At 43.2% G+C, this 14251-nt stretch overlaps 1 protein-coding gene across 2 annotated transcripts in view; it reads left to right on the top strand.

Moving 5' to 3' along the window:
* Window positions 1-14251, top strand: part of LOC146473412 (CD109 antigen-like) — a 45649-nt gene that overhangs the window by 22795 nt on the left and 8603 nt on the right. For both annotated transcript variants that reach the window (XM_085118078.1, XM_085118077.1), the window contains exons 19-30: window positions 5277-5408; window positions 6209-6311; window positions 6699-6810; window positions 8569-8686; window positions 9623-9997; window positions 10444-10498; window positions 10653-10736; window positions 11759-11935; window positions 12423-12504; window positions 13302-13464; window positions 13623-13697; window positions 13909-14086. In XM_085118078.1, the coding sequence (XP_084974204.1) occupies window positions 5277-5408; window positions 6209-6311; window positions 6699-6810; window positions 8569-8686; window positions 9623-9997; window positions 10444-10498; window positions 10653-10736; window positions 11759-11935; window positions 12423-12504; window positions 13302-13464; window positions 13623-13697; window positions 13909-14086 (1654 nt within the window). The remainder of the gene's footprint in view (window positions 1-5276; window positions 5409-6208; window positions 6312-6698; window positions 6811-8568; window positions 8687-9622; window positions 9998-10443; window positions 10499-10652; window positions 10737-11758; window positions 11936-12422; window positions 12505-13301; window positions 13465-13622; window positions 13698-13908; window positions 14087-14251) is intronic.

Here is a 14251-nt window from a genome sequence, read left to right as displayed (position 1 = left end):
TCCAGCAACAGACAATCGCCTGGACAGAACCAGAATTGCCACCACTGCAGATCCAACTCTGAATCAGCCACGACATTACATTTTTCATGGTTGGCCAGTTCAAAAACGTCAACTTCCAGAACCAGTACAGCATTACTGGAATTATCGCGAAGAGCTAGCAATCGAAGACGGACTGATATTCAAAGCTCATCGCTTAGTAATTCCCACATCGCAGAGAGCAGAGTATCTGAGAGATCTTCACGCAGGGCACTTAGGAGAGGAGAAAACTCTACTAAGAGCACGCGAGACAGTGTTTTGGCCAGGAATCTCAGATGACATCAGAAAGGCAATGAAAGCATGTGACATTTGCCAGAAACACAAACCAGCTCAGCAGAAGGAACCCCTTATACCGCATGACATACCCAGCATGCCATGGGTCAAGCTCGGAGTCGACATATTTGAACACCATTCCCACCACTACCTACTGGTTGCAGATTATTTCAGCAAATTTCCTATTGTGAAGAAACTGTCTAATCAGACGTCAGGTCATGTAATTAATCTCCTCAAGACAATATTTGCAGAATATGGGATTCCAGCAGTAGTGTACACAGATCAAGGAACTCAATTTGCATCTGAGGAGTTCAGAGCATTCGCTGTTCAATACAGGTTCCAGGTGCAGCACTCAAGTCCATCAGTCTTTTTGGTTGTCTAACAGTTCGTCTTGGTCTAGAGGCTGCAATGCTGGGATGGGTGTGGTCTTGCGCACACTGCGTCGGCAATGTCTGGCTGACGGTTTTCGTCGGTGGTGATGCTGGCGCAACTGACTCTGCCGGAAGGGCAGGCTGCCCTATTAGCTCTTCTGATTGGTCGCTCTGAATTGCAGGACGCAAGTGTCGACGGTTTCTGAAATATTTCGCTCCAGATTCGGTCTGCACTTGATAACGTCTGGGTGACCTGTCAGTGGGTTGCTGAATCACTGTGGCTTTCTGCCAGACTGGCTTATTAGGATCCAGTTGCACGCGAACACTCTGGTATTGCTTTAGATCCTGAAGCTGCTTGGCTTTCTGATTGTAGTAATCTGCTTGGGTCTGTTTCTGTGCTATCTGCGCTTCTCTGCTCTTCTCCAGATTAGGATGTAGATATTGATGAATGGGAAGTAGTGCTCTATCCTTGCGCTGGGTGAGCAGTTCTGCTGGACTTAGTTGACCCGGTCTGATTGGCGTGGATCTGTATATCAGCATTGCAAGATGTGGATCAGAACCTGGCTCTTCTGCCTTTTCCGGCCATGATGTTCTTTGCCGTTTTGACCATGGCTTCAATGAAACCATTCGACTGAGGGTACCTTGAGTACAAATCGCTGTTTGGAGATAAGGAAGTGATTCCTACTCCAGTACAAATCTTCGGATACGGAGAATCTCCGATAGCAAATCTTGGAGCGTGTACAATTATCATCCACACCAGCAACAAGCAGCCACAGATGGCAACCTGTCAGGTGACCGACACCCGAGGATATCTTATCCTAGGTAGAACAACAGCGCAACAAGTTGGTTACATTGACTTCCCAGTGGTAACACCACCCGCCTTATCCCGTGTTCCACAAGTCCATGCGAGTGTGAATGCTCTACGTCCAAACTTAGACGAAGTTAAAACGCCCACATGTGAAGTAATGAATGATGCAGTTATTCTGAATGGAAAGAGACACTGTTTACCTATTACAAAGGAGTACGTGTTGTCAGAATTTACAGATGTGTTCGAAGGCATTGGTAAACTGCAAGGAGGGAAATACCACATTGAACTCAAACCTGATGCTCAACCTGTACAACACCCACCCAGGGCAGTACCGGAAAAGAAGAAAGAGGCCTATAAAGATGAGCTAGAAAGATTATGCAGCTTAGGCATTATCGAACCAGTTGCGGGACACACGGACTGGATCAATAGCATTGTACCTGTTGCTAAACCAGATGGATCGATTCGACTCTGTCTAGATCCAAAAGACCTCAATAAGAGTATCAAGAGGAACCAGTACTACGCCAAGACGATTGACGAAGTTAGTGCTGAACTCCATGACTCAAGGTATTTCACAGTCGTTGACGCCAAGTCGGGCTATTGGATGGTGGAATTAGATTCCGAGAGCTCACTTTTGACAACCTTCAATACCCCTTGGGGAAAATACAAATGGCTCAGACTTCCTTTTGGCCTGAAAGTCAGCTCAGACGTCTTCCAAGGGAGACTAAATTCCGTCCTACAAGGAGTAAAAGGAATCACCGGATGTGTTGATGACGTCCTAACAAGGGGTGTGGATTCCAAGGATCACGATGTGAACTTGCTCAGGCTACTTGAGACAGCAAGGATGAATGGCATCAAGTTCAATCCAAAGAAACTTCAGTTTAAGAGCACCAAATGTGAATTCTTTGGACACACGCTGACACCGGAAGGAATGAAGATTGATGACAGAAAAGTGGAGGCCATAAAGCAGATGAGTACACCAAAAGACAAGAAGGGTCTTCAGAGTTTCCAAGGCATGGTTAATTATCTGAAGCGCTATTCAGTCCAGCTAATGAAACTCTCCGAGCCGCTCAAGCCACTACTAAGAGAAGATGTGGAATGGACTTGGGACTCCACCCATCAAGATGCATTTGAGGCGATCAAAGAAGAGCTCACCAAGACTCCAGTACTCGCGTATTTCAACCCCAAGTCTGATCATGTTATTCAGACGGATGCCTCGTTGAAAGGATTGGGTGCCGTATTGCTACAAGAAGGTAGACCAGTGATCTACGTATCCCGAACACTCACTCCTGCTGAGGAGCACTATTCTAACATTGAGAGGGAACTGTTAGGAGTGGTATTCGCCATGGAGAGACTACACAACTATGTGTTTGGTGAACCAGTTCGAGTTCAAACAGATCACAAACCACTGGAGACGATTTAGAAGAAGCGAATTGCCACAGCAAGCCCAAGACTTCAAAGGCTACTCTTTAGGCTTGCAAGATACGAGATTCAGTTAGAGTACATCAGGGGAAAGGACAACTCAATAGCAGATGCATTGAGTAGAGTCAATCCACTCAGTCCAGAACCTCAGGATGCAAAGCAGATGGATGCAATTCCAGTGCATCAGATTACTAACGCCATTCCAGCAACAGACAATCGCCTGGACAGAACCAGAATTGCCACCACTGCAGATCCAACTCTGAATCAGCCACGACATTACATTTTTCATGGTTGGCCAGTTCAAAAACGTCAACTTCCAGAACCAGTACAGCATTACTGGAATTATCGCGAAGAGCTAGCAATCGAAGACGGACTGATATTCAAAGCTCATCGCTTAGTAATTCCCACATCGCAGAGAGCAGAGTATCTGAGAGATCTTCACGCAGGGCACTTAGGAGAGGAGAAAACTCTACTAAGAGCACGCGAGACAGTGTTTTGGCCAGGAATCTCAGATGACATCAGAAAGGCAATGAAAGCATGTGACATTTGCCAGAAACACAAACCAGCTCAGCAGAAGGAACCCCTTATACCGCATGACATACCCAGCATGCCATGGGTCAAGCTCGGAGTCGACATATTTGAACACCATTCCCACCACTACCTACTGGTTGCAGATTATTTCAGCAAATTTCCTATTGTGAAGAAACTGTCTAATCAGACGTCAGGTCACGTAATTAATCTCCTTAAGACAATATTTGCAGAATATGGGATTCCAGCAGTAGTGTACACAGATCAAGGAACTCAATTTGCATCTGAGGAGTTCAGAGCATTCGCTGTTCAATACAGGTTCCAGGTGCAGCACTCAAGCCCAAGGTACCCTCAGTCGAATGGTTTCATTGAAGCCATGGTCAAAACGGCAAAGAACATCATGGCCGGAAAAGGCAGAAGAGCCAGGTTCTGATCCACATCTTGCAATGCTGATATACAGATCCACGCCAATCAGACCGGGTCAACTAAGTCCAGCAGAACTTCTCACCCAGCGCAAGGATAGAGCACTACTTCCCATTCATCAATATCTACATCCTAATCTGGAGAAGAGCAGAGAAGCGCAGATAGCACAGAAACAGACCCAAGCAGATTACTACAATCAGAAAGCCAAGCAGCTTCAGGATCTAAAGCAATACCAGAGTATTCGCGTGCAACTGGATCCTAATAAGCCAGTCTGGCAGAAAGCCACAGTGATTCAGCAACCCACTGACAGGTCACCCAGACGTTATCAAGTGCAGACCGAATCTGGAGCGAAATATTTCAGAAACCGTCGACACTTGCGTCTTGCAATTCAGAGCGACCAATCAGAAGAGCTAATAGGGCAGCCTGCCCTTCCGGCAGAGTCAGTTGCGCCAGCATCACCACCGACGAAAACCGTCAGCCAGACATTGCCGACGCAGTGTGCGCAAGACCACACCCATCCCAGCATTGCAGCCTCTAGACCAAGACGAACTGTTAGACAACCAAAAAGACTGATGGAAGAAGTGTAGCTGTAGGAACACTAAAAAAAAAACTTTGAGGAACTTTCAGTTGATTTTGTTCAGTTGGTTTTTTTTTTTATTAAGAAAGGGGGATGTTGTAATACTAGATGCGTGCAGAATGTGTGAATCACTCGGAATAATTAAGCTTTGAATAATGCGTGCAGAATGTGTGAACCGCTAGGGATATTTAAGCCATTCATTATTATTCAAGTTCAGTTGAGTTTAACTGTCGTTCGGTTATAATAAAAATCTTTGTGTCAGTCGCTTCGCGTTCGAGTAAGTAAAACCTAGAGGGTCAAATAGCATGAGGAAACACCCTTAATATATTCTTCCCGGTGTTCTAACAGCAATTTCATGTTGGCAAAAAGGTTTTTCGTCACATATTCGAGCAGTTTTGACCAAAATACAGCAAAATCACCGTGACAGTGCCCCTTTAAAGTATGGGCTCCAGGGCTTATAACTCTGTAGCAGATAAGAGATGTAAACAAGGGCTAGGCAGTGAACAGCTTTAAATATATATAAATTCATTGCGTTCGACGTTATAGGAGAACGTATACTATTCGTGTCGCTTCTTTCTGGATGCTGTGCGATTTCAGGGTTTGGGCGCTATCTTGGACTGGCTGACCGCTCGGCTCGATTTTGGCGAGAGCTTTGAATCCCGCTGGCTAAGTGAAGTTCCGCGGGTTGACTCGCTTCGGTCTGGATGCCATACGATTTTCAGGGTTTTGGCGCCATCTTGGACTGGCTGACCACTCGCCTCGATTTCATGCGAGGGCCTTGAACGCACTTTACTAATCCATGATTGTTACTAGCGAATGTCATTGTTATTGTATATTACAGGTGCTTGAAGACCTTCAAAGTTACGATTCTGCCCAAACATGGTATCCGTACTGGGAGTGGGGCTTGGCTCGGAGTCGCCGTATGATTATGCCTTTTCCAACCTCAGGGCGAAGTGCGAATGCAATCTTTGAGGTTTGTACGAGAATGACATTCCTGGCTTATACACTGTACCTTATGCGCCGTCCACTAACACGCATTCATGATTTAAGGGGAAAAAATACAAAGATTAGAAAAACGAAGAATCTCTGCAAACCAGTCCGTATTCTTTACGTCGGTTCTTTGAAGGAATGCACACGGTCCTCGCTGGAAAAAAAAAAAAGAAAAGAAAGGAGGGCGGAAATGGGAGAAGTGATTGGGGGAGATTGCAGGGTGTGCGAACCTTGCATGCGAGAATTTATGTTTCACGTGTCAGCATATTTTGAGGGATTTGTATCTTCTCCGGTGAATCTGAAGACGATAAATTGTAGGTTGTTTTACAATTTTAAAATAGTCCATTAATTCCTGTTGCATCGATTATTCATGTTCTCTTATTTCATATACAGTCATTTCAACTAACGTTGTCGGTTCAAAGCATGAAGCTAAAAGACAAGACCGAAAGTTTACGTGGGACTTTTATGAATAAATTCATCAAAATCAGTCATGCCTGGAGAAAACAATTGGTTGTAATTAGCAGTACAATGACCTGCACGTGCAATGATGATTTTGATGAAATTATTCATAAAAATAATCCCACAAAACATTGCGGTCTTGTCTTTTAGCTTGATTTTAATCCGACAACGTTAATTGAAATAGCTGTGTGGTAAAAGCAGTAGCAAGAACAGTTTAGAAATAAGCAGATGACTGCAGGGGGGGGGGGGGGGCAGTGGGGGACTGTTTGCAATATAGTTGAGGCAACTCTTGCATTTCAAACATTATTATTTCTTACTTTACAGAACTCTGGCATCATTGTGATGACTAACTACATTTTGCCAGGAGGATATGACAGATTTATTTTATATAAATCGGCCGCGGACGGCATGCCAGTGCAGGAAGCTGGTGGGTACCAAGTTGAAATTTTCTTCTTCTTCTTCTTTTGGGAAAAGTCACAGCCTTTGGGACAGTGTATGTCTTTGAAAAGCTCATTACTTGGGCGAGAGTGACGAGTAGAAAAACTGGCTTTGTCGTGGACGTCGCAAATCTGTTTTCCTGCGCAATCCTGTTGGGTAGTCCCAGTGTACTTTGTTATCTCGCGAGCTAGTACACGGGGCCATCAAAGTCCTAAGCGCTCAGTGTTTTGATCACTCTTTGTTGTCATTTCAAAGTAACTGAAACATTTTAACCCCGACCTCTAATTCCAACAGAAATTTAGATAACCAATCCCAAAATAGCCCGAGTGAACTTTCAGCAAAAGCGTTTTGTTTTATTTTTATTGATCCTGTGAAGACATGAATGGGATGCCAAATGCCGGTGGTAGCCGACCACCACAACTCGCCGAGGTGAAACGTGTCAGACGTTTATTCCCTGAAACGTGGATCTGGTTGGAGTACAATGCCAGGTACACTCACTGCATACTGCTTTAATAGAGCGATTTTCAACTGAGTGTCGAAAGTAATTTCGCGCTTGCTTTGGTTTGCTTTACTGCACTCTGTGATTGGTAACCAAAAATTCGCGTAACTTTCTCAACCAATGAGAACCAAGACCAAACCAATCGTGACTCGCTCGCATGCATTTTCCCGCGCTTGCCACCGGTTACCCACATTTGTTTTGAATTCTGATTGGTTCATTGCGCTGTTTACGTCAGTTGTGATTGGTCAGAGTTGTTACCTTGGTTTTGGTTTTACGACATCAGTTGAAAATCCGCTCTAATGTGCAATCTTCACTGTTTACTGACAAACCCACATTTCTCCAATAGCCGTGTTTGATTTGTCCCAACAATCTTGTACATAGATCCTTTATCATAACAATGACAGGTCATTCTGCGAAACCTAGAATCAATAGTTTATCAAGTCCCTTTCGAATGTTAACTCGTGCGTGAGGCTCTAACTTTCCGTTGTTCTGCAAGGCGATCCTGATTCCCTAGATTGTGAATGAAATCATTCATATAAAAGCCATCATGTTTTTTTTGCACTTTTGCTATGCTCCGCCACGTGATTGTGGTTGAGTCTGTGAATGAAATCTTACGTGTTACTATTTAAAATAATTAAGGTATTAAGCTTTCCAGTTTGCTTAACTGTTACAAGGTGATTTCCTTCTTATAAGTCTTTTTATGAAATTTGTCAAAATAAAAGCAGCGGCGCAGTACTTTCATGGGCCTGGTTTGTTTGGTTCGCAGTGTTCTGTACAATGATACCTGTTTTGTTTTTGTTCCTCTCCGTTCTATAGTGTAGCAGTCTTGGGCGTGAAAGGCTGTTAACAAGCCAACCGTTTCACTCCCGACTACAAAACAGTCGGTTTTTCTCTTTACATTCACGGACGGAGGCGCGAATCACCAAAAGCGTCAACTCTTTAAATGCAAAGCATGGAAAGCATGGATTCTTTCGTGAATCTCTCGTAGCCTCGTATGGTTGTGTGATCTCTCCCCATTCTTGCTTCTCATTCCTCGCTTGTCGAAGACCGCGTGCGTTCGTAGCATAGGCCAGCGCAATAAAACAAACGAAACGATACAAAACAAAACCTCAACGGACTATCTCATCACTGCATTGCTAGCGTTTTTAGGAACCTTCAGATCAGAGTAACGAGTACGAGATTGAGCGCAAGTACTAATTTCAAATTTCACACGAGTGACGTCCCCAGAACTCTCGCTCCTTCTCGTTGTTTACCAGCAGATAAGGAGACCCTAGAAACAAGATTGGTGTGACAAGCGGTTACCTAAACCACGCAAACTAGATTTGAAAAGTCGTGCTCGTACTCAATCTCGTACTCGTAGTCAATCTGAAGGTCCCTTTTGTACGCGTGAAGGTAACGTTTTGTCGGCGGACCCTGAATCCCTGTCATGGTGGGTCCGCCGCCCAGACTTACCATCGCACTGTCAATACCGCCAGCTACACAGGCTTATTACTATCCAGCACCTAGATCACCCTTTCCAACTCTAGCTTAGCGTCCGAGTTCTCCTAAGTGGTTGCCATAGGCGTTCTGTTTTAACTGGGGCAGAATATAAGGAACCCATGGTTCTTTCATGTTAAAGCTCGAGTGGGCCCTGGTGTGAACATATCGAAAGCCCTTAGGTTAAGTGGCCATTGTTGTTGAGAAGAAAAGATAAAAAGCAGCTCGTCATTTACAAGGGGATTCAAGTGCATTCCTGTTTTGGGTTTAGTTCCACAGGAGAGGTTGAATTCCAACGAGCTGTCCCAGACACCCTGACTTCTTGGGTGGCAAGTGCTTTTGCAGTGTCCAACTCCACAGGGCTCGGTGTTGGAGAGCTCAAACCTCAGGTTGGTATCCAGGATCTCTGTTCTATTCTAGGAATAAGGAAAAGCCTTGCGTTCATTCCTTCAATAAGAGTCAAATTAACAGATAAAGATCTTAAAATTTTCAATAGAATAGCAATTTACCTTGTTATACCTAACAGTTCGTTTCGGTAATTATCTGCCCGAAAATCCTAAATCGTGTTTAATTTCCAGATCAGGTAAAATGTTACCTCAATGTTTTGTAGCAAGGAAAATCCTTATTACGTTTGTTTCAACTGGGCAAAAATGGCCTTTAGTGACTGAACTCACGTGCAGCTGTTATTAGGATTGGTTATAATAAATATCGCGAAGTGTCAGATACGTTAAAAAAAAAAAGTTTTTCGTTTCGGGAATATAACCCTTCTTCAGTGTGGAAGAAAACCATTAGAAGACGCATCTCATGACTGGTAGCACGCGCATGCATGAAGTTCTAGTTCACACAAAGCTAAAATTAATGTTGAGTCCATCCGACTGAACAGTTCCTAGTTGGAAAATGATTTTCATTTCACGCTGCTTACGTTGGATGTTTATCCCATTGCATAAATGCTAACCCCGCACTTGGATATCAGAAATACTGTGACCCGTGAAGTTGAAATGTTGGGCCACAAGAAAGCTAGGAGTGTTGTTGCGCCGTATGTTTTTGGTAGCAGGTGACCGGCTGTACAACATGGAAAATAGTTAGGCAAAGTTTCAGTGTTTTTACGGGGCCCACTGCGTTGCAGTTACAACCTTAAAACAGCCAAAAGTACCTAAAAGATTATATTTTAAAGGAATTCACAGAACTCAGCAATTCAAAAGTTTGGCTAAGTCCTGCTTAGAATAACAGGATCCCCTGTGACATCCATTTCCTGTATTGTCAATTGTTAGACAAATAAAAGAACAAAATGAGATAATTCATTGACGTGGTTCTTCGTCCTTCAGGTGCTAGTGTTCCAGTCGTTCTTTGTGTCAATCAATCTTCCTTACTCTGTTGTTCGCGGTGAAGAGGTCGCACTCCAAGTCACAGTCTTCAATTACGAGCCCAAACCACAGCAAGTCACTATAACTCTAAAGGGGTCCAAGCACTGGTCCATAATCGATGAGGTCGACAAACTTGGGCTCAGGGGTGGGAATTCTGTAAACCCAGATTACGTGGAGCAAGAAACGGACCTTAAAGTGGAAGTTTCTGTGGTGGCCGGTGAAGGGAAAGCCGTGTCCTTTCCTGTGGTCCCTAGAACTTTGGGTATGGTGCCAGTTGAAGTGCGGGCTCAGTCATCTAGTCATGCAGATGCAGTGACGCGGAACTTGCTGGTTGAGGTTAGCAACACGTGTTTACTGTTACATGGTACACAAGTTTCCCTTGTTTGTTTGTATCTGGTAGGATTAGTTAGGAGGTCTACATTGCCAATTACCTCAAGGCAATGATTTTTTTTTGCGACGCCTGTGTTGTTTTTTTAATTAGGTGAATTTTTAGGGTGTCGCCAATACAGTAATGAACAAAGGTTAATTGTTAGAGAAAAAAAATCGTTTCTTGATCATATTATGTCAACAAAACAGGTTTCGTTTTCAGGATCGAAAATTTATGTTCAAGCACAAGTTTTCGATTCCCTCACAGAATCTTTGTCAAGTGGTGTTGGACGTTTGTGTCACATGATTAAGTTCATAAAATATCACGTGACAAAACGTCCCGGTAGATCGCCGGGAGCTCAGTGGGTAGAAAAATGTTACTAAACACTGTTACTCTTTATATTTTATTTTTCCAGCCCGAGGGTGTCCCACAAGAATACTCAATCAGCTTGTTGTTGGATCTTAATTCTAGTGAGCATGAAATATTTTTCGCTTAGTTTTGTATAATATCGTTCCTGATCATAACAAATTTTTAGCCGTCAAAACCAAAAGCGAGGCCTGGCCTTGCCTTGCTTTGCCTTATACCAGTCACGGCGTGACAAACTGTTGTGTGATCCTGTTTCAGCGTCAAGCCTGTCACGCAGTCTATATCTCAGTGTACCGCCAAACACTGTCAAGGGATCTGCTAGAGCAACGGTTTCAGTGATAGGTAAGTTTCACCAGACTGATAAGTTTATGACAGCGGTCAAACGATTGGCGCATGCTTTCTCCCGGAAGCTTCCCAAGAAAATTTAACATGGCAGATAAACCGACAACTAATGGATCGATCGATCGATCGATCAATCAATCAATCGATCGATCAATCAATCAATCAATCAATCTCAATCAATCAACTTTGTTTAACGAGGGTGACACTTAACAGTCTGCTACGACTGACAAACGACTGACAAACCTGTTGGCCTCTGATTACAGGTCAAATTGGAATTTGGAAATGTTGGTTTTTGAGGAGAGGGAAAAACCCGAGTAACTGGAAAAAATGTTCTCGGAGCAAGGAGGAGAACCAGCGAAAAACTCAACTCACATATGACGCGGAGTCCGGGAATCGAAATCGGGCCTCATTGGTGGGAAGCGGGTGATCTCACCACTGCGCCATCCCTGCTCCCCCATGTAGACAACCCTGACTTAAAACCCAGAAAAATAAGGTTGTTGCTGTGATCCTGGTACGATAAGCTTTTCACGCCGGAGTAAATGTTACCAACTGTTTACCAAGTAAAAGTCTGCTGATGCCAAAAGTCATGTAGTTATTTTCTGAACTCAACAAAGGAGCATTGTCACGTAGATTTTGCTGTGTTTTGGTCAAAACTGCTCATGTATTTGACCGGGAGGAAAATGTTAAGCGATTTCTCGGAGAAATAAAAAACTGTCGTGAGTTTTTTTTAAACGATTTCTCTTAGATTATACAGGAAGAACTTGAAAAAAATGGGCCTTTCAAGTTACAATCCATTTCCATCCTAACAATTCGCAGCCAAAGATTATTAATACTAGTTTTAGTTAACAAAACTGAACCATTATTTTAACTTTTCTACTGATACAAATATGTTTTTGGCTGTTCAAAGTTACACTAAAAATATGTGACACTGCCTTTTAATCCGTTTAGGGTATTCCCAGTTCTTGTTTTACATTCAAGCTAAGTGACGTATTCTAATTCATTTTGCCTTACTTGTCATACAGGGGACATTCTGGGCTCAACCATGAACAACTTGGACCGTTTAGTGCGCATGCCTTATGGCTGTGGGGAGCAGAACATGGTGAACTTTGCTCCGAATATATACGTCCTGAAATATCTGCATACCGTCAATCAACTGACTACTTTACTGAAAAGTAAAGCTGAAAGATTCATGATCTCAGGTCAGTGTCCAAAAGTATCTCAAGTTACTTTGTTAAAACGGTAGACGCCTCATGGTGGCTGTGCACGTTCAGTAGGCCTTCACCCTTCAAAAGCTCTATTTTCACTGGACCATGCCAGAACTCTCACTCCTTCCCGTTATTTACCAGCGGATAAGGAGACACTAGAAACAAGATTGACGTGGCAAGCGGTTATCTAAACCACGCAAACTAGATTTGAAAAGTCGTACTCTTACTCAATCTCGCGCTCGTAGTCAAATCTGTAGGTCCCTTTTGTTTATAATTTATGTTCTCTCGTATCACATTTTCCTAACTTTCCTTTCCCTTCTTTCCTTTTTTTTTTTTTTTTTTCGTTGTCGTTATTCTACTCGCACCAAGTCACGGCTAGGATTCCCCTGTGCAATTTTCTTGAGTTGGAGTTGAGGGTTGGGGTGGGGGGATTATTTCTTAACAAAGATCAACCTCATCATTTCAAGTTTTCCTGTTGTAGGCTATCAACGCGAGCAGACCTACCGACATAATGATGGTTCTTACAGCGCTTTTGGCGGACGAGATACATCTGGGAGCATCTGGTAAGAACGGAACCACAATGCTGTGCTGTTGACCCATTTCTCCCTTGGGACACTAAATTAGACTGAACTGAGACTTCACTTAGATTCGGAATTTCATCGATCTTTTTTCTTTTTTAAATTTTTACAAGGGAAACCCAAGTTTAATGGTGAATTAGGCCCTTTATTGCGGACACCCTCGGGACCGTGAGTTAGTGTCCTTAATAGCGGGAGTCCGTAGTAGCGGGAATAAATTTCAGTCAAACATCTGTAATTTACTTTTGTCGGGGATTTACCTGCTGTCCGTATTATCGGGGTGTCCGTAATAGCGAGGTGTCCGCAAGGCGAGACTTGACTATATTAGGTGAGGGATTCCACAGTTGAGATCCACCATATGCTAAGTTCTTCTCCAAGCACTCTGTTTATGCCCAGTGGTAGTTTATCATTTTGTCCATTTAGTCCTAATGTTACGTAGATTTCGTACCTTAACTTTGGGACACTTGAATCCCTTAGAACCTGCTGTGATAGCACTGCCTGTAATTTGTTCAGGTTTGAATCTCCGACTTGGCGTCTGGGTCATTTCTAGGTTAACTGTTGTGTTTGTTTCCCCGAGGTTTATTCGTCCGTATTCTTTGGTTTGCCTCCTTTCGTAAGAAAAACAAAAATGCTAAATTCCATTTCGATTCAGATATGGACTCCTAATAGCCTTATAAACCCTGTAGGTGATTTGGCTCTATTTTTTTTTTATCAGATTCAAGTTACTAAGCTATGGTTATATTAATTTGTTAGATTTCGTAAAGCTTTTGTTTGTTTGTCTGTAGGTTGACTGCGTTTGTCGTGAAGTCGTTCGCCCAAGCACGAGCGTTCATTCCTGAGTATATAGATGACCAGATGCTAGAGCAAAGTTTGGCTTGGATGTCTCGGCAAACAAACGGAGATGGATCCTTCAGAAAAATCGGAAAAGTTCACAGTTCTGCGCTCAAGGTTTGAAACTCAATCTTTATAAAAGCAATTGCGGTTAATCTTATAATTCTAAGGAGATTTACGAAGCGCTGTTTTCATTCTTGTTTTTAAATCTGACAGGCTGACCTCCGCTATCTTTTTCATTCTCCCTCGTTACGGTATCTTTATCTATGTTTCAGGGTGGTCAGACAGGCCTGATTTCACTGACTGCGTATATACTCATTGCATTGGCAGAGGCGAATTCCAACTCCAGGGTAAGCTGTGGTGACATGGTAATGGGCATGAAATGGAAGGGAGTGGAGACAGTTATCAGTTTGTCGTTCAAACATTATTATAATCAGATTATAACTCAGTTTTCTCTGTGACGTTGATGAACTCTCCTTATTCCAATCCCCTTTTCATTCATTTCCTTGAAAGCTGTGTAGCTATCCCCATACTTACACAAATGTGCTATTTACTTTGTAGGCTGTTATCAGTGCCAAGAATAACGCCATATCTTTCCTGGAAGGCAAAGTAGATGCCATGTCGAGTGATATCAAAGACCCCTACACTCTAGCTATCACCTCTTACGCTCTGTCGTTGGTTGGCAGTGCAAAGAAGGTCAGAGCGCTCAGTGAGCTTCGCAAATTGGCCACCGAGAAAGGTGAGAGGGTGTACAGTATTTTGAAAACGAATTTCGCCAAATTTCGGCCTTTGGTTTTGTGAAATATCACCAAAACGGCAAATTCGTACGTTATTCCGAGAATTAGAAGCTGTTTAAAAATGGAATTCAGTTTGAAAATACAAAGAAGGGGAAGGAAGGCGAGGT

The sequence above is a fragment of the Pavona decussata genome, unplaced genomic scaffold, assembly GCF_977016875.1.
Source record: "Pavona decussata unplaced genomic scaffold, jaPavDecu1.1 SCAFFOLD_93, whole genome shotgun sequence".
NCBI classification, from domain to species: domain Eukaryota; kingdom Metazoa; phylum Cnidaria; class Anthozoa; order Scleractinia; family Agariciidae; genus Pavona; species Pavona decussata.
Note: the sequence above shows the minus strand (reverse complement) of the source record. Positions and strands in the feature narration are given on the sequence as shown.